This window comes from Protomyctophum bolini, assembly GCF_963924005.1.
Source record: "Protomyctophum bolini genome assembly, chromosome: 4".
Taxonomy (NCBI): domain Eukaryota; kingdom Metazoa; phylum Chordata; class Actinopteri; order Myctophiformes; family Myctophidae; genus Protomyctophum; species Protomyctophum bolini.
Window position 1 is genome coordinate 19,915,218 of NC_137865.1, and position 20,266 is coordinate 19,935,483.

The window sequence follows — 20,266 nt, forward strand, 5'->3', positions numbered from 1 at the left end:
TGGATCAAAGTAACTGTATGAATATTCAAAAAGTGAAAGTAACTGGTTACTTTTCTAGTTACTGGGGAAAAAAAACTAGTTACTTAAGTTAATTGACAACACTGGTTCATATTGATTAGATAGACAGCAAGAGGCCAGGGAGGAGAGAAAGGAGGAGACATCGGGTTTGGGGTGTTCTTGAAACAAGACCCAAAACCTAGATTGAGGGTGAAGCGAAAGGAGGCACTGGAGGAGGAAGGAGAAAGGACTGTTGAACCCATACTCTAAACTGCCGACAGTGAACATGCGTGTAGTCACGATGGCATCACACGCTGACATGATCTGATCTTCAAGATGAGTCATTTTGTCATCTTGCATTGTTAGCTTGAATATCTGTTTGTCGCAACAAACTCTTTGATGTGACGATCATACATTAACCTCCAGTACCCGCTACATCTCAGCAACGCCAACACGTCATTCCATGGCTTAATTGCAGTACATCCTGAGCTTTGGCATACAAGCGTCACAGGCTAAATCTACAAGCTCAGTAATCAGAACAGTGTAATCTTCTAGATAGATAATTTTACACATACAGGCACACAAAAATCTTTTCATGTCGCACAACTTTAATAGAATATTTTAACTAATTCTGTACAAATTGAAAAGAAATATTGCGCAAGTAACAAATTGTGAAGAACCAGATAAGGCCATTGATAGCACACGGTTCAATGTGGGAGGTTTGAAAGTGTCACCGTGGCTTTGAGAGACTCTCAGAAGAGATCTACAATCTTTCATTTTTTTTCCTTTCAAGAGGGTGGGGGTCTTATCACACTGCCACCGTTATCAATGACCACAGTTAACCAGGCAAAGGTGTCCAAGGTGTCCACAGTACCAACCGACCGACATCCAAGGGCAGTAAAAAATATGCCAACCGCTTACATTCCACTGACATGTTAGACAAAGACAGAACGTTTTTTATAAACAAAAATAATAAGGAAATTCTGAATTGCATTAAACCATGTGTTAACAAGAAAATGGGCAGAACGCTTGTGGGGAGGTTTTTGGCTTCTCGTCATCACAACAGGGGGGGGGTTCTAGAATCAGTTGGGATTCTACACACAATTCCGGCAATCGAACAACCCTGCCACTTATCCCCTCACAACGTTCATTCTAGTAGATAGATACATGGTGCATACATGGATCATGTGCAAACCCTGAAATCACTGCAACAAAGTTTACGGTCAGACGATCAACTTCAATGAAAGATCAACTACCGGTAGAGTAAAGCGTTGGGCTATGAGAGAACAGTTGGAAGACAAGGTCAAGCTTACCATGATTATTAGGGTTAGTAAAAGAGAGAAAGTGCAACCCCAACAGCTTTCTGATAATGCTAATCTATTCTTTTCATTTCCTTGTTAACACAAGTTGAAAGAGCATATCGTAAGGGGCAAGGACAAAAGACTTAAGGGGGAGACTTTACAGATTTTCAACCTGAATCATGTCATTCCATTGAGGACGTGAATAAAACGACACGTGGTAAAAAAAATCACTGGTCACCCTTCTAAGGAATACTTTGCCAATTTTAAAACTTGTCTTTCATTTATAATGCAAATAGTGTTGTGGTGCAGAAAAAGCGTCGTTTGTAGATCTGCCATTTTCAAAACATGTCCAAACCTGGGATGCTAGGCTGAAAGTGGTCCTACCATAAAGGAATGGAGGTTGGGTTTAAGGAATTGGCCAAGTATTCCCTTTCCGGGACAGTTTTAATAGACACCTTTGCACAACCCAGGTCTCATTTAATCCTGTCACCTTAAATGAGTCCAACTGTCCACTAAGTACTTTTGTTTTATGCTTGTTAAGCCCAGCATACCTGGGCACAATCAAAGCAGTAGTAGTAATGCTTGAAACAAGTTTATATATTAAAAAATACAGTTTGGCAGTATACATGACTTTTTTTGTGTTAATCTGCTAATCCTGAATGAGATCTGAGCCGATGAGAATGGGCCTCGAACTACAACTGAATGAGATCTGAGCCGATGAGAATGGGCCTCGAACTACAACTGCTGTGTGGGCCCAATATGCATTCTCATAACGCACCCCTTCATCAAAAGGTGTATGAAACTAGAATAAATATTTAAATGACGATGAACATTAAAAAAGTAAATTAATTTCAGAACGATAACATTGTGTCTCTTAAAAAACACCATAAGAGAAAAAAGGACAAAAAAGAAAAGAAAGAAAGATCAGCAACCCCAGTGATCATATTAAGTCATTCCTGTTCAGCAGTTTCTTGGTAAACTAACACTTATCTTATTGGCATTAAAAAACCCTGAGTAACTGATTTGTTTCTATTAAACTTAAGATGGGATCCACGGCACTCTTTCTCCAAGCCATTTGTTATTTACCACTTCTTAATATTTCGAGGTTCATGGCAGTAGTCACCTTACCATACAAGCCTAATGAGATGTGGTTATTTCATACGTGTTATAACACGGATAAAGCACAAATAGAACTAAATGGACCTCAGGTCCACTTGGTTATATTTGTATAAAGTACATTTGTACATTATTTCGTGTTACAAATGGATACATTAGGATGACTTTACTGTGTAACTAGAGGCAAGTCACTTCTGCTTTGAGTATGAATGAAGCCAAACTAATGTAGGGCGGGACAAATGAAAAGGTCAGAGAGGTCGATCATGCTATCATGGCAAAAACACTGTTTGGTTGAGTTTCTATTGCGTCTGGATGAGAAGAGTTCATAAAGGGGTAGGAGCCTGCAAAGGGGGTGGGGGGTAGGAGGAGGAGTTGCTGATTGGTGGAGGACCGATTTTGACGGACAGCGGACGCAGTCTCCCGCCCAAAGCTTCTTCCCCTGAAACACGGCAGGTTACTGCTGTTTGCATTCGGCAGGCTGGGCTTCTGCTTTCTGTGGGGGGGAAGAAGAAGAAGAAGAAGAAAGGGAGAGAGGATGAGGAGTGCTGAAGAACTACCAAAAGAATAAAATAAAATAAAATTATGAGGATGAAATAAGACGGACGCTAGCCAAGCTGCAGGACGCTCACCAGCGAACAGACTTGGACGACAAGATAAGACCAACTAGGACACGAACAGAGAGTTAAAAGAAGATGGAAGCTGGAAGCATACTTCAAGATAAGTTGAGGCTTTGCCAAATAAATTGAGTTTTTACATAGGCCGATCTACATGCATAAACTTTTAATAAGTAAAGCCATAATCCTTCTAATCCATAATCAGTACATTTATTCACGATGTATTTTTTCTATTGTTAGGGGTATTGGAGCCATTCATCAATTTGTATTTGGGGGCGGGTCACGGGGGTTGGGGGGGAACAAGGGGTCGCAAGACCATGTCACAAAGCATTTTTGGGGGTCCTCAGCTCCTCAGTTTGAGAACCCCAGGTTTAATGTCCAAAACTGGTACTTCAAAACGAGTCGCTTCGCCTTCAATTCTCACGCCATGTTTCGAGCTGGTAGATGTGCTACTTTCGAGTGACGCTGTAGCATGATTAAATAGAGCGTTAATTTACAAAAGAAACACACCAAAAGTTTTAATATGGAGATTTCTGCCCGACAGCAACAAAATGATATGGGTAGTCAGACAGCTTCTACTGTAATATTACTGTACTGAAGTATGCTGCAGCCCTCAGACTGAGTTTGTAGGGCAGAGGGAGCCATGTTAAAGACACCTGGGACGATGGATGGAATGAACTTAAGAAAGGAAAAGGTGTGTGGGGGTGGCAGAGGTTAAGGAGTACTGCTATCTGGATGTGAGTGACCCCTGAGAGGACTACCGAGAAGTTAAAGAGGTCAACAACAACAGAGGAGAAGACAATGAGCCGATAGCTGAAAAGGACAGAGTAGCGATTGTAATGCGGGAGGCCCGTCCGTATTTCTCCCTTACCTAGAAATGCATGGGTGAGAATGATTTGATTGGTTATGCCTGTAATGGAAGGGAATCCAGGGGACAGGGGAGGGAGAGGAACGGGGAGAGACAATATTCACAGTTGTAATTACTGAAAATCAAAATGTTATTTGATGAATGTCACAAACATAACTGGATTGTTAGAGAAATGAGTCAGGATTTCTGACTTGTTTGAGCTTCAGGCACACCAATGGTGTATTGATGAGCTCAAAGATATATATTTTTAGGGCGTTAATGTATACATTAAAAACATGGTTATATTAAAAACATGGTTAAAATATGGAGATAGGTTTTTGCCCGACAGCAATGATACGTAAAGGCACCAGTGAGTAATTAAATACCACTAATACCATGAATATATGTAAAGACACCAGTAAGTACAAAGTAGGGCATTCACTTCTAGTCATTTTTACTAGTTGACTAGTTTACTAGTCGACTAGTTGTTTAACAACTTGGAAATAAATATTTGTACATTTAAAAACTGTGTACATTGGTGACTATAACTATAATCTACCTGATCTTGAGACCTACAAAAGAAAGAAAAACATTTTATCAACTAGTATCAAGGTTGACTAGTGGATTTACTAGTCGACTAGTTGAGTAGTTGCTTAATGCCCTAGTACAAAGTAGACAGAAAAAAACACCACATGGAGCTACAGTGGATGCAGTGTGAACTGTGAAGCATGTAGGTAATGGTCCAACAGTGGTAGAAATACAACATAGGGCTGAGCAAATATCACAATATGAAGAAATACCTCAATACTTATTGTGACAATACCGTTATGTGACAATAATGCTTTTTAATAATGTACAGGTATGTCAGCTATTTTAGCCATTAAAAAAAGTGATTATTATTAAGTGATTATGTCATCACTATATTAGAATATCAAAAATCCCAGGTAATATAATAGTCTCATATCACAAATCACGATATGGACCTAATATATAATATATGAATAGAATATGGACATACTGCCCAGCCTACTACCCAGAGTCACGGCACCCTTCCCCACAAAGAGAAGCATTGCACAGACACTGACCTTGGGGTCAGAATCTCCCTCCTCGTCATCGTCATCACCTTCCTCTTCCTCTCCCTGAAATGTTCACGTGAGACAAGGAGACGAGGTGTGAGTGAGAGGAGAAAACATGCAAGGTTGTTTATATGCAAGACAAAAAGAAGAAAAACTGACCTCTTCATCTCCCTCGTCCAGTTCCTCCTCTTCAAACTGCGTTAAGAAGGAAAAAGGGACAAGACACAGTAAGTATTATGAAGTATCAAGTCTGTGCTTTTGACAGGTTGACAAGAAAAAGAAAAAAAAAAACCTGCAGCTGGCATGTAGTAAGAGCTCTTTTTGAGCAAGGCACTCAAACGTCCATCTACGTCCTATCTAAGTAGACTTAGAAAATAAAACTAGTGTTGAGTAATTCATCTTTCATTACATTCCTCTTATTTTGAAGAGGAAGTCATAGCTAAGGAAGTACGTTTTGGTTGTAAACAAGACAGTTGGTGAAACTGAAAGGGAAAGTTAAGCAGGAGGGTGAAATCACCGGTGCCGTGCCCGTTAGTGACTAGTATATTTACATAAAACCATGCAAATAATTATGTACGGCCCTGTCTATATTGAAAATATATGAATATATTCATTGCTAGTTTGACCACTTCAAATGCTCTTAGAAAACTAATACACACTAATACACAATGCTGTTAGAGTGTGTGTAGTGAGTGTGTGTGTGTGTGTGTGTTAGGGCTGTCAGTTCACCTCTATAATCCAATTCGAATTTCATTGCTTCATTATTTGTAATTTTCGAATATATTCGAATATTACATTGTTTATTTTAGCTCAAATTTAGCCTATAATAATACACGTGGCTGGCATGTCTTGTGAGTTTTGGGAAGTGCAAGGTTTTTGACAGGTCTGCCTGCTGTGGACATTGAAACACACGGGCAGACGCAACGATAAAGTCTATCATTCATTGTGAAGCCAGCAACAGGTTGATGCAAACAGACGTGTACAGTAGCTGCTCCAAATGATATTAGCATTCGTCTGTGTCTGCCCGTGTAAACGCAGCATTGTCCCCCCGCTGCGGAGAGGACCGTTGCCCCGTCGGCTAGAATGCTGTCGGAAAAAAGGCCGCCTCCCGTGTACCATAGTGTTATTAAGGAGGACTCCTTGGCGTTAAACTAATGTTAGCTCCCATGCTAACTAGTTGCTACCCTCGTCAGAAACAAAACCACAGATCGGGTGGAAGATGCTGATACCACTTTGCTTGTGCCCGTGGATGGGAAATGAGATTTAAAAGGCTATAGAAGCGTGGATGAAAGGCAAGCACAGATGTGCAATAAAGTTGTGTCATGAGACTGTATTATGATTTTCGTTCTACCGGCGATTTCTGTCTGTGTAGTATACTAGACGTATCTATGCATGTGTTACAAGGGTTTGTGTGTCTGTGATTAAAAGAGTTACAGCCAGTAAGCCCGCCCACCCTGTAGACTGTCTCTGATTGGCTTACCCTGAAATCTGGCCCTACGTTAGCCAATCATTGACCTCTTCTGCGACGTGACCGGACGTGCACCTTTTCACATGCAGTGGAAGCGGCCGTGGAGATTTCACAGCGGTAGATTCGTTACTCAATACATTTAGTGAGCGGATAAAATAACATAAAACAAAATAAATATATTAAATAGAATTAATAAATGATAAAAGCTCCATTCGAATGGCAATTTTAGCTTTCGAATATATATATATCTTTTAATATTCGAATTTCTTTCATATTATGAAATTCGTTCTGACAGCACTAGTGTGTGTGTGTGTGTGTGTGTGTGTGTGTGTGTGGGGGGGGGGGGGGGGGAATCCATCTTTTAAAGTGAACGCGTATGCTGGCACTGGGAACTGGGGTTTATGCTAACAGCTAATGGTAGAGTTAAGAGCTTGTAGATTGGCTCATTTATGTTCACGACATGCTGGCTTCTTTGGAATCAAAATGGTGTGTGTGTGTGTAAGTTTGCGCGTGAGCGCGCACGAGACAATCACTCACGCTCTCGTCATCTTCCAGGGCTTCTCCGGTGAAGTACAGAACCGCTCTGGGAACTATTCTCTCACGGAAGAAGTGACCGATCTCAAAGTCTGAGGCTAGAGTGAACTCAGAGTCCTCGTCCTGCCAGAGACAAAATAACACTCAGTTCACACACGGTTACGTCCTACAGTGGCTGGCTGCGTCTTTTTATTTAAAATATGTGCTGGATGCTACAGTTTACTTACCAACTCTCCATCTGGATTAACTGCAAGAGAAATTGAAACAGTATAATTCAGTTTCATGAACATGTATCCTCTTCACAGCTTTACACAACAATGAGCAGATAAACATATGGACATGATTTCCTCTGGGATTAAAGCAAAGACAAATCTCATGACTAATGAGATAACTTGACTAAACAAAAGACTGAGATTTTTGCCCAAATGTGTGATTTGTGAAAAGGCCTGGGAAAAGAGCCTCAGCTTCCTAAACAAGTCACAATGATGTAGAATCATGATTTCCAGAAGAAATTGCAGATTGAGGCTTTAAGCTAAAAATGACTGTGGCGACTGAGAACTTTAATCCATTTCTGTAAAGTAAAATTATCAGAAGTAACAGTAAACTGTTACTTCCCCAACCCCACTATAGACTACACATTGATTTTAGTAACACCTCCTTTTTCGTCTTCATGAATAACTTTAAGGGATGAGAAACTACTTTGTTGACAGTGGTTGATGACTGATCAGGGGTTGATTGATACTAACGCCTGCAGTCAGTCGGGCAGGTAAATAATATGGTCAGGCAGGTGAAGTTTGCTACTGGGTTGCCCGATCGGGCAGGTGCGCATTTCGAGTGGGGATGCAACAGTCTTTACTTTACTATAAACACAACACGAGATATCTGTCTTGAATGAATGTGGTCAGAGTGCTCCACGTCTCCCCCTATCTTTATCCCTTTCCCAATAAGTCTCTCACCACACACACACACACACACACACACACACACACACACACACACACAGCGTGAAGTGGTGACGTGAAGTGGTGACAGTTGATCTGCAAGCTCATCACCAGGTTGCAAAATGAGCCATGAGTTTTCTCAAGCCCCCCCAAAACACCTGTGCGACTGTATAATTTCTGTCATATGACCAAAAATAAGACGATGCAAATATGGCTTCTAAAATGCTAAAAACAAATGTATGCAATCAGTCCTCCCCGTCTCATAAAAGTAACTGACAATACAATATATACATTCACACCAACTTTGATGAGGCAGTATTGCTTTGTATTAAAAATATAAGGTTTTCTAAAATTCCTGAAAGATTTATATTTTTCATTTACTGAAAAATGTACATTTTGGCGTTCGATGGTTTCTTCCCAACAGCAGAATCATTACTTAATCTATAATAATAGGGATATTGATTTGAAGTCATGTCTCCCAGCCCCAACCACTGCAATAGCCAGAGAAAATGAAAAGGGGGAGGCGAGTGCCCACACGCTAAATGAGAATGGGTTCACACATGTGGAAATGAATGTGATTCACCTATGGACTCACAACTCTCCAAGGTGTGACCTGACATAATGAGCTATTTATATCATCCAGTGATGACACCACAGAGACCGTTCTTTGACCTAAAGTCAAAACTCATCCAGTTTGGCAGGAAAGCCAACATGAAAGCAAATCGTGATAGATTAACCACGTGAACCCTAGTGTCCTTGTGAGCTTGTAGATCGCCTATTTTTGACAAAGATTTTGTGTAGAGGGGAAAAGGAGGGGGCCTAGTACCCACTCCGGGCACTTAAGTATATAGGGTTTAAGCCTACTGATACTATGAGTCTGTTAATCAAACAAAGTACAAAATCTCTTCAATGTGGAAATGGACACATTCTAGTTAGAGCATGAACATTTTAAATCTATTAATGTAGATAGACAATGCAAGATGATACCTTGAAGCATATTTGTCCCTAGTCATTTCTATTTACACAGGACTAGAGTCGAACACATTACACTCATGCTTGTTAAGTCAGATTACAAATTCTTTGTCAACTTTAAACTTCCATATGTTAACATTGTGAATTGACTTCATTTTGTCTTTTGAACCTGCACTAGTTGTCAGGGAGGAGGTAAAGGGGGGATGCAGTTCTGAACAGATACAAATGTAATGTAAGAGTAGCCGGAAAGATCACCACTAAGTCTAAGAGCAGGAGTCTGTCGCCATCTGCTGGTCATGTCAGCCCAGTGCCTGATGTGAGTGCCAATTACAATGTGGTTGGTTCACACAACAGGACCATTTGGGGCAAAATGGATGTGGTTGATATTTCTAGTAGTAGCAGCTGGCGATTAAGAGGTAATTTATACTGTCATAAAGTGATGTATGTGTTCATTCAAAAACGTTCTTTGTAGAGTGACACGTGTTACTACGATGGACAAAGGTTCTTGAATAACACTGGTTATTAACGCAGGTGGGTGCATGTTCTCACTTTTAACAGGGTTGAAGAAGTTGAAGAAGGAGTCATTGGGTACTTGTTTTGTAACCGTGCGGACGGTGCCACGGCCTTTGTGCTTCTGCTTCTTCTTAATAGTTTTCACCGTCACGTCCTTCCCCTTGTGCCAATCAATCTGACAGCTGCAGCAGAGACAAGGGTAGAAATCATCTTAGAATAGAGGGTTTCTGTCATGCTGATTAGTAATGATAACAATTCCAAAAGTTTATAGTTTACGACATCACAAAAAAGCTAAATATATTGAAATACATTTTACACATGGCCCTGATTTACAAATAAGGCACCAATTGGAAATTTGTCCGATATCATTTGCAATAAATAAAATAATCACACCCGTGTGAACCGAGTGGTGCAACTCTCTCCATCTCTCTCTCTCTCTCAACAGTGCAGCACTGTGTCTCGATCTCTGTCTCTCTTTGTTGGGCCAGTAGGGCCCCTACTGGTACATACTGGTGCTCATTAACCAACACATAGGTTAATCAACCAACACAGGTCACAGACATTGCTGTTCCTTGGAGTGGTTGCACCACTCAAATATAAAAACACTGTCACCAGACTATCTTTTAATGATCATAAATACAATCACGACGCATAGCTTTATGCAACAACAGATAAATGTCTTAGTGTCATCTAATTTGGCGATACAGATGGCAGTCAACAAGGCAAGTATTGGCCGATACTTGTAAATACAAGATCCGGTCAGGACAGGTCATTGTTATCTAATCAGGAGAGAACTCTCCTGGAGAGAACCGTTTGTCCAATTCTCATTTTGTTTCATCACTTCTAATGTCACTATTAGGAAATGTTCCATTTACTAAAGAGCTGAAGAGACCACTATTACTGAACAAACACTATAGCAACAATTTAGAAAGATTGGCAAATATATAGGTATTCAAAATGTATTTGACTGCCAGTAGAATTTAGGCTACCGTTGGCCAATCAGGTTCGGCTATATTATTTCTTAAAGGCCTCATATACCCGTTTTACCCCTTTAAGTCAAGAGTCATAAATCAAAGAATTCTGACATTTTCAAATCCATGACATAGGAAACAAAGCTAACCAAAAGGCTCTTACCCTTCACAGTCAATGATCTCTGGTCCCTCAAAAGAGAAAGGGTCTGAAGTATCAGGCTCTGATTTCATCTTATAGACTTTAGTGAGGACAGCATTGTTGAAGTATCCGTTGGACTCGAAGTGAAACTCAAGTGTGAAACTCTGTGGACGACACAATGGGAAAAGGACATTTCACACACTATCACAGACGGACACACACAGACACGCACACCTAAAAACACTCTAGGTGCAACAGCTCAATGATGGGTAAAGATTCATTCAATTGTCACATAACGCCACTGACCATGGGCTGTCCAGGCTCCGAAAACTTGACCTGGACATCTTGGAGATGCTTCAGGATGGGCTCATCATGTTCCTGGTTGGAGGACACAAAGTTACTTTGTTGTTACATACCACATTCAGATTAGGACACTTTTTTTCAACCAAGAAGACCAAACAAACATACTTCTGTGTAAATACACAACAACATGATTCAAGTTTCTTTATTAGAGATGTACCATTTAATTTATGACAGCCTATATGCAGAGTGTGATGGATTTATTTTACGAATGAAAACTGCACTTAACAGAAATAAAAATCAAGATTTAGATTTAGATTTAGATTTTATAACAAGTTACATGAAATCTGTTTAATCATTGGATACTACAGGATCTTCTCCGGCTGTGAGAACTAAACGGTAACCAGAGAACTAGTCCTCCTGGGTTTGAAGGGTAAACAATTTTGGGGGGAGAGCTGGGAAAATCCCTTGTTTTACCCTTTAGGACAAATTTTTAATCACTCCAACACACCATTTTATATTTGAAAACTAATTTCGGGGTGCATACTTAGTTTAGACTAGTCATTGGTTAGACATGGGTTAAGGTTAGGTTTAGGTGTGCTGCCCCGGGGGAGGTTAGGTTTAGGGTGAGGGTTTGAGATAGGTTGTAATTGTAGAACTAATGGCTGGTCTAACCAATGACTAGTCTAAACCAAAAACTGTCTAAACTAAGTACTGCACCCCTAATTTCTATTCACTGTACAACCAGGTGGCAAGCAATATGCAAGTCATGAAAACACAGTAGTTCTCATGAATGGCTTAGAAGTCACTGATTAACCATACCCCAGCTGAAAAATAAATGTATATTCCATTGTCAATGAAATATACATTATACTTGGTTTTATTACCTTAGTAAACAGTTCAAACAGCTTGCATTTTTGTAAAATGATGGTCCCATTCATTTACAAATTGATGCGAAAGGAGCTTATGTTTTGGGGGCTGTGATTGGGTTCTACTGGTGTTTTTAGTTGTACCTGTAGCAAATCACTGAGCATGTCCACACTCTAAAGGAGCTTATGTTTTGGGGGCTGTGATTGGGTTCTACTGGTGTTTTTAGTTGTACCTGTAGCAAATCACTGAGCATGTCCACACTCTTGAAGATGGTGAGCCAGAAATCTGGAATGCCTTTGGGGTCCTCCTCTGGTGTGGCATCCTCCTTCTTCTCCTCAACTGCTGCTTTTTTCTTAAGCTCCTCCTACAGGCAGTGGACAGGTAGCACACTTACTACTTTGTAGGGGTGAAATGATACATTTTTACATTTAACAGTGATATAGTGATATCACTACAGTATATCACTGTATCTTTCATTTTGACTGTCACGTTTGACTGTCAAGGTTTCAGTCTCCAGGAAAAAACCCTAAATAAAAAGGGACGACATCATTGCACATAACCACACCAAACGGTCTAATGAAGTACAGTCACCTCATAAACACAAAACTGGAGAAAAATAATACAAAACACAGAGAAAAATATATATTATGGGTAAAACTAAAAATGATTGTTGAAATTAAAATGTATGCATTGATAGATAAGTTTACTGCATAGCCTCCACCCCTAAAACTTAAATAACTAATAAAAACAAAAAACACATTTCATCCACTGTTTTACACTTGAAAAACTGAGTAACCAAGTTGATTCTGATTGGACCCAAATGCTTTCTTGAGGCGACATGTAAAGCAAATTGACTGGCTGTATGGATGGAAATAAACAGCCGTTGATAAGTTTCACTTATAAGAGCTGAACTTACTGCTAGGTCCTCCTCCTCTTCTTTATCACTTTGCCACTCGCATTCCTCATCTGTAGGTTCTACTGTGCCGGTCACAACTTGTCTTCTCTGTGAACATCAGACACAATTAAATTAAGAAATGCATAAAATCAGGAATATTGGCAGGCCCTATGAGACCAAAATTCAACATTATCTCTGAGCTCTTTTACCAGCTCTAATACTTCGTTGTATAACAAATAGCTGATCAACAAGGTCACAATGTGTCTCACGCAACATATTGTTAGCTTGTTTAAATTGTTTATAGCTAAATAAAGTGATCTTCACTACATAAAGTATGAATTGGGGATGATGTAGGGCAGCCATAGACCGTATGGGCATGACAGGCCGGAACGGTCGACGTGGACACCGCCGTCAATGGGTTGGATCGTACAGATTATTTATATGGACTATTATAAGCATCAACAATTAGCACTGTAACAATTACATCATCGTCTGATCATAATTAGTGCTATTAGAGACAATTGCAATTATTTTTCATCATGTTCAGAATAGTCTCCATGTTGAAAAATCGTCATACATTTTCAAAAGATGTAGAAATGGCAGCGGTGGAACTTTTTTCTCTTGTAAATGGGCTATTTTTTGCTATTTAAAAAGAAAATTAAGCATTCATTATTAAATACGCCTTTTTTTGGCCATAGTGTATAATTTATTTTGATTATTAATACTGGCCATTTACAGTCATATCTTTGCATGTATAAGTTATGTGTAAGGCAAACAGAGTTATGTTCCAATGTTCAATGCCAAAAAAACGAATTAAGGGTCAAGAAAATGTCATGATAGTGACAGCCCCATCAACAATTAAGTGAAATGCACATCTACACATGGGATTATTTTTATCGAGCCTCCAGGTCAGGAATCCGAAGCAGCCCTGCCACCCACACTGTCACACACTGCAGACAGGTGTTAAAGGCTTAGGGCTGCCAGTCTCAGCGTAACCCAGCTCAGTTGTGGTCACCACGTCCACAAATAGCCAAGATTGACTGATAAACAGTTGAATGTTTGTTGTGGTTGAATTTGATTTAGCACAGAGCCCTATGTCCTTACGTAGGTAATGTCGGCAGTAATGTCGGGACGCACACTTGAGTGCATTCAATTGGCTATAAAATAGTAATACCCCAACCCATGCCAGATTTTTGGGTCTGACGTAGAAGAAGGTTTTTTTTTACTGATCTTGTGGGAAAACATTTTCTAATTAATTCTAGGTCTGAGAAGATTTCACATAGTTATAAACAAATCACACAAATAACCACTTATGCCCGATTAAAAATACACAAAATAGCTTACCTAAAAACTCAATGCATTATTTGCAACGTGATGCATTGTGAGCTTGTTTTTTTGAAAATGTTACCAAGAATGATTGGGACACATTTGCTGCATAATTGGCAATTGCCGATGTCAAATAATGGCCGATATATCCGTCGGGCTCAATTTAATCATTTTAATCCTATTCATTGTCTGCCAGGAATGACAAAAGAAAATACATCCTAGAAAGCTTCCTACATTCTCCAAGATTTTTTCAAATGTAATTTAAATGTTATTAATTAACTCTGGTGTCCCTATTTTGGGCATGTCATACTTTGTCATAGGTGAATCTTTGACACGAGTGAGCTCCTAGGACCTAGATTTCTGAATAGCTGAACTACAAAATAGGGCTTAAGTGGTTAAACAGATAAATAGTATTTCATATTGATACAGCTTAAGTCACTGCATAAAACATAATACACAGAATGTTATAGTTCATAAAAACAGGTACAGGCTTTAATTTAGACATACTATTGGTCCGACTGTCATTATACCGACAACCACCTCAAACCCTAAAGGTCATTACACACTGGCGAATTGGCGACGCGAATTATTCGTGCAAATAATTCGCATTTTTTTAAAACCAATTGAAGTCAATGCAAGCCTCCACATCAGTGGCGAATGTGCGAATGTGCGAAAAAGCGACAGTTTTCGCTCTTTATTTGTTTGCGCTGGTGTCGAATTTTGCAGATATTTCTGCTGTGCAGACCCGTTTTTGACCCGAAAATAAAGACTTTATAACCGGAATATATGCCCACATGCACGGGCGCAGCCGGTACCAATTGTATACATATGTGGGCCGGTACGAATTAATTGGACCCCTCCATCTGTGAAGTACTGGATACGGGGTTATTAAAGAAAGGATACCAAAGCAAAGCGGGAGGGGGAGGAGAGGAGAGGAGGAGGGAGAGGAGAGGAGCTATAATCGCACAATACGCGTCGCATAGATGTGTACGGTGTATAGGCAAACGCGAATAAATTCGCCGGGCAAATATTTCGCATTTTCAGATCGCTTATTCGCATCGTGTCGCCAATTCGCCAGTGTGTAATGACCTTAACCCCAAGCATGGGAGCAGCGCGCGTTCGACTGCATGTCCGACCGTTGTTTCCGCATGTCGGTCCGTTGGTGCATCTAATCTGCGTGTGCATCCACATAAAAACAGCTTCAGGTATGGTACCACCAACTAGATTCTAGGTTGTTGCTGCGTGGGTGATGCATAATGAGGGAACAGCCATAGTGGATTTTGTTAACCTCCTCAGACCCAATTCCGACACAAACCCTTTTGTAACCAGAGCTCATTTTAATGTTTAGGACACAAGAAACACTTTCCTAGGGTTTTTATGTGTGTAATAGTTCTTTTAAAAAAGTATTTTAGTCATGACTCCATGTTCATGACCCAAAAACCTGTCATGAAAATGGGGTCTCACTTCCTTAAGTTCCTGGACTACAAAGTCACACCTCCATGCAGCCTCCCCCCCAAGGAGGGGAAGTGCACTAAAGCATTATGGGAATTGTAGGAAATCAGCAACCCTAGTCAACACACAGACTTCATTATTTTTCTTGCCATAGGGTGCAAATTTCAAATTGTGCTACTGTTATCTACTACAAATACTATTAACATTGAGTGACTGCAGTTTCTTCCAGCGGTGATATGTCCCTTTAACCATCTATCGTTTACATCTCCCATCTCCTTAACCCATTTACTGCTACCATTTATTGAGAAATTAGGACCTAATTCACGCCAGCATTTTTTTAATTTGAGCTCTAATTTTGAAACGCCACATTTTGCCTCAACCGGAAGTGGGCTTATCCCGGCCAGCTTTACGTTGCCAAGACAACCTTTGTTTACATGATCGGATCCATGCCGGTACACTATAGACGGCTCGTGCCGACGGCTCGTGCCGTCAAAGAAACGCTGTTTTGACCAAAAATTCCATCTGGGACAAGGAATAGGAGATACAGGCGATTGAAAGAAACGGATAGAATGGATTCTTATGGCGACGACGATCTAAGATGAACGATCCAGTGCTGTGCTAACAACACAGCTAGCTAACCAGCTAACGTAAGTAGCATTATGGCTCGATCGATCAAATGCACTATAAAAGCGCAATTGCCGAAGGGCTTCGGCAATGGCGGCAAGACGGTTAACTATCGTTTACATCTCCCCTACTCTAGGGAACTATCAAATTGTCACTCTAAAAAAAGCCATCCATTTAGAATAGGCAAAACATTTAGAAAATTAGGTCCAAATTAGTTTCCGAGAAACTCATTTGAAACCAAGCTGTAGCGCCTGGAAACGAACTCTGAACCCGTGAAACACGTTTTCACAGCAAGATACAGTTCAGTTGGTTCTGGTGGTGGAAAAGTGCCACTAGCGACACCTAAGATGAGAGAACATATTACTCCAGTTTTGGCATCACTGCACTGGCTTCGGGTTGTTTTTAGGATTGATTTTAAAATTATTTTACTTGTCTATAAAGCTCTCAATGGTCTCGCACCTTCCTACCTACATGACTGCCTGCCTAAATATGTCCCAAACCGTCCCCTAAGGTCTTCCACTGCCGGCCTGCTCGCTTTGCCAAAAAAAATGGCAACTAAAAAACACGGGGAAGCAGCTTTTTGCTTCTACGGGCCGTCGGCATGGAACAAGCTCCCACTGTACGTTCGTCAGGCAGCCTCTGTAGACATTTTTAAAGCTCAGCTCAAGACCCACTTCTACAACATTGCTTTTAATTGATCTTTTATTTTTTTATTTTTGTTATTCATGTCCTCACTGTATTGCATTACTGCTTGTTTTTAATGTTGTTGCCTTGCTTTTCTTTTATCCTCCATTTCTCTGTAAAGCACTTTGAGCTGCATTTCAAGTCATGAAAGGTGCTATACAAATAAAGTTTTATTATTATTATTATTATTATTATTATGTTGCAGTACCTTGTCAAAGAGTGGTTGGTACATGGCTGCATATTTCCTCTCCAGCTCATGGACCTCATCATAGAACTTGGCTTCTATGTTGGCACACTGCACCTGTAGCCTCTTCAGGGCATGGACTCGTCTCTTCACTGCTTTAGGGAGCATGCTGGAAGAATAAAAGGCATCAGATTTATTTTTTAAAGCAGCTGTTAAGTGTCACTTTACCACTTTTTAACCTGAATCGTGTTTTATTTTCAGGACTACATGTGAGAATGAAAATCTGAGATGAAACTTGTCAATATTGCAAGGTGCTTCCACAAGTCGGAAACGATGGTCGTTTTCGGGGGAGGGAAGCCGGGTGATTGTTGTAGCTGCACCACAACTTGGGACATTCCTAGCCAACTGCTAATATGCCATAATTGACATCATGTATTTTACTCACTTCTAATTAGTCATAGAATATTCGGGATGGTTGGTAATGAGAGCCGTTCGTTGTGAGTTTGTGAAAAGATATGTTTGAAAATCCGTCCATGTAATCCATAGTTACAGCCCATTTAAGATTGCAAGGTCTCTCATGGTGAAATTCAAATGTCACTTTGACAGAGCTGCTACCCGGAAATGCAAAGGAGGCGGGGTTCTGATGTGGCCTCCTGATGTGTTTCTTCAGAGTAAGTTACATAAGGTTGAGCCAATGCTCCCTCTAGCGGAAACAATGACTTGACGTCACGTAACTGGCAATATTAGCCTTTGATAAAAATGGATGGAACACCTCTGTGGAGGCGCTAGCTCCTCACTGGTGGCTGAGTAAGTAGGGGCAGCAGTGACAAGACTACAATGAGGCAGCTAATTCATAACGGCATAACATAGCATAAATTGAGAGAAGGGGGAGGGGTTAATTCTCAACTCTGATTTTTGTATAAAAGCTTGCCCTCAAATAGCTTTGTTAAATATGCCAACCAATGGAGAGCAGATGTGTTTCCCATAGGCATGGCATGAATTTCTCTGTGGCATACATTTGCGACGGAAGGTCGCATTTACTATGAAAACATGCAATTCCCGTCAGTGTATCACTCAAATTCCCCATACATGGGAAAGCACAGCTAACCCTATACACTCAAGACATGCTCCTTATATGGCTAGTACAGAATTCATTCCATGTTGATCTGACCCAAAGCGCCAGCGCTTGCCCAGCAGTCTGCCATCAACGAGGCGGATGCGTGCACTCGACCTTAAGGGCTTCTCACTTTTTAGAGAGGTCACTTCTCGCCCTTAGGCGTCTTACTGGTAATTGATTACTGCAAATTTACAGTGCAGTACCAAGTTGGGTGGGTTTGTTTCTTGTTTTTCTTTTACATGCGTCTTGTTTTTTTCTTTATTTATTCATAATGCCAGCATATTTAATGTTTGTCATGAATTCAAAAAAAGTCGATAACACAAAAATATTTTTTGTATTGGTCATTGTCAGTCATTTCTTGTGTGCATTTAAGTTTGTCATATCTGCCCTTTGTAAACTTTTGTTTACAGGGCCTAAAAGACACAATTAAATCGTTAAATCACAATAATTAGTAAAAATGTCAATCATGACAGGCCTGTCCCCATCCCTTACCTTTCTATGTGAGTGTAACAGTCGCTTCTCTCCACATGCATTCCTGGAGCCTGCACCGCCTGATCTCCTTTTCCTTTATCATACATCAACACAAGCTCAGTATTACATTTACACTTATTTCTTACAGAATTTGTTTTGTTCATCTTGCCAATTCTTAAACAAGAGCACTGTATGTATTTCGTTTCTTGCAGTGACTTGGCTGAGATCATCTGCAGTGTTACGATAAAATAACAGTGAAGAGGAAAGTGTTTACATCATCACTCTGCCACTGCAACCGTCTTACAGAAACTAGTGAGGCAATGCATAAGTCCTGCGTAGATGGAATGGCATAAGTTAACAAAAAACCAAAAGAAAGCCCTTTAACAAATTGTTCTCACCTTTGCTCGCGTCCATTTCTGGGGGACTGAAACAGGCCAAAAGTCACAGAAAGGAGGACATTAGTACAATGTCATTTTAGTAGGCACACTGCCACAAATATATAGACACGTAACGAACACTAGCCGGCTGATATTAACAGATCATACATGGACGACAACAGGCTTGATGAGCCAACTGTGATTGTGAAATCAACAAGACCAACATTAGCTGTGAGCAGCCACGCGCAGGCCGATGACGCATTGGCTAGGCTAGCGGGTTTACAGCCAACGGTTGCTCTGGTCCATCCATAGCCGCCAAGAACGGTAGACTTCACAGCATTTAGAGTACAGTCACACTTCATGGCATGACAGCTGTTGTAGTGTCGGTCAATTTGACTTATTACGCGGACATTGACAATTATTGTCCGTGGACATGATTCCAAAAGTTAAACGTGCGCGTGATACTGTCTGTGTCCTGTCCACCGCACGCGCGCACATACATACACACAATGTATGGGCGGTTCCATGCATGGACCTCTGACAGCTGCTAATCCAGCTAGCTTAACGTTAGCCAGTGCGGTGTATAGTTAGCATTAGCCCTGGTCTAGTGCTTATATAGCGAGTCTCACTGGACCAGGGCTAAGTTAGCATTAGCACACATGTGCAAGAAAGGTTCGTGATGTCAACAGGCTCGACCAGCATAGCGTTCAAAGCTATAGCCATTAGCGTGACAACAACAAGTAGCATTAGCAGCACCTCATCTCGACTTTCCCCCGCGGTTGTTCCCACGTTAACGTACAACGAGCAACACTCGGCTAGGGTAGCAGCATGCATGGGGCATGAATGATGCTAACGATGATAGCTTAGCTAGCAGTTAGCTGGCGGGTTAAATAGCAGCTGAGCAGAACTGAGCGTGAGAGACAATTCGACACAAGTCTAAATGTGTCATTATACGAGGCGACATTGTCGCGACCGCTCCAATGTCGTCGTTACAGCAGGACAACAGTGTTATTGTTATAAAGCTGTCCACTTACCTCTTCGGCATTGCAAGTAGTAGCAGCCTGGGCTTTCTCCTCAAGCGCCTGAGCGACGCACTCGAACTCATCCTCCTCCTCGGCGCTGATTGGACGGTGTGGGGACGGGAGGGCGGGGGCTCACCTGTCAGTTTCACTCGTCCTCAACGCCGACTGGTCAGTCTGAGCTTAGAGAGTCTGAGGAACCGGGAGGAGGGACTGGAGAGGGGAAAGTTGTGTCGAGCAGTGGTTTGTTGCCAAGTCTGCTTATTACAAGCGACTTTGGGCTTGTTCTTTTTCTATAATGTCACTTGCAAATAGTTCCACCCATAAAACAGGGTTATCAAGCTGTGGGCTAGCGCACACACCCGGCACACACCCAGAGGCATCTACCTTTTTATTAGTTTAAAGCAGTGGATCTCAAATGTTTTCATGGCCCATTCACAATACTGTTGTTGAGCAAA

General features: G+C 40.9%; 1 protein-coding gene across 2 annotated transcripts; it reads right to left on the minus strand.

Annotated features, from left to right (window-relative positions):
• Positions 1-585: 585 nt before the first annotated feature.
• On the minus strand, positions 586-19,899 carry nap1l4a (nucleosome assembly protein 1-like 4a). 2 transcript variants are annotated; one of them, XM_080760902.1, is made up of 15 exons: positions 19,824-19,899; positions 18,811-18,836; positions 18,434-18,506; positions 16,849-16,993; positions 12,576-12,662; positions 11,892-12,023; positions 10,796-10,867; positions 10,514-10,653; positions 9,416-9,561; positions 7,181-7,200; positions 6,957-7,076; positions 5,111-5,146; positions 4,961-5,014; positions 3,900-3,938; positions 586-2,907 (listed from the first exon to the last, which is right to left on the minus strand). In XM_080760902.1, the coding sequence occupies exons 1-14, from the start codon at positions 19,892-19,894 to the stop codon at positions 3,933-3,935; spliced, it is 1,128 nt and encodes a 375-aa protein (XP_080617028.1). In that variant the 5' UTR covers positions 19,895-19,899; the 3' UTR covers positions 586-2,907; positions 3,900-3,932. The 2 variants fall into 2 exon arrangements, with proteins under 2 accessions (XP_080617028.1, XP_080617027.1); XM_080760901.1 differs by lacking the exon at positions 3,900-3,938.
• Positions 19,900-20,266: the final 367 nt, after the last annotated feature.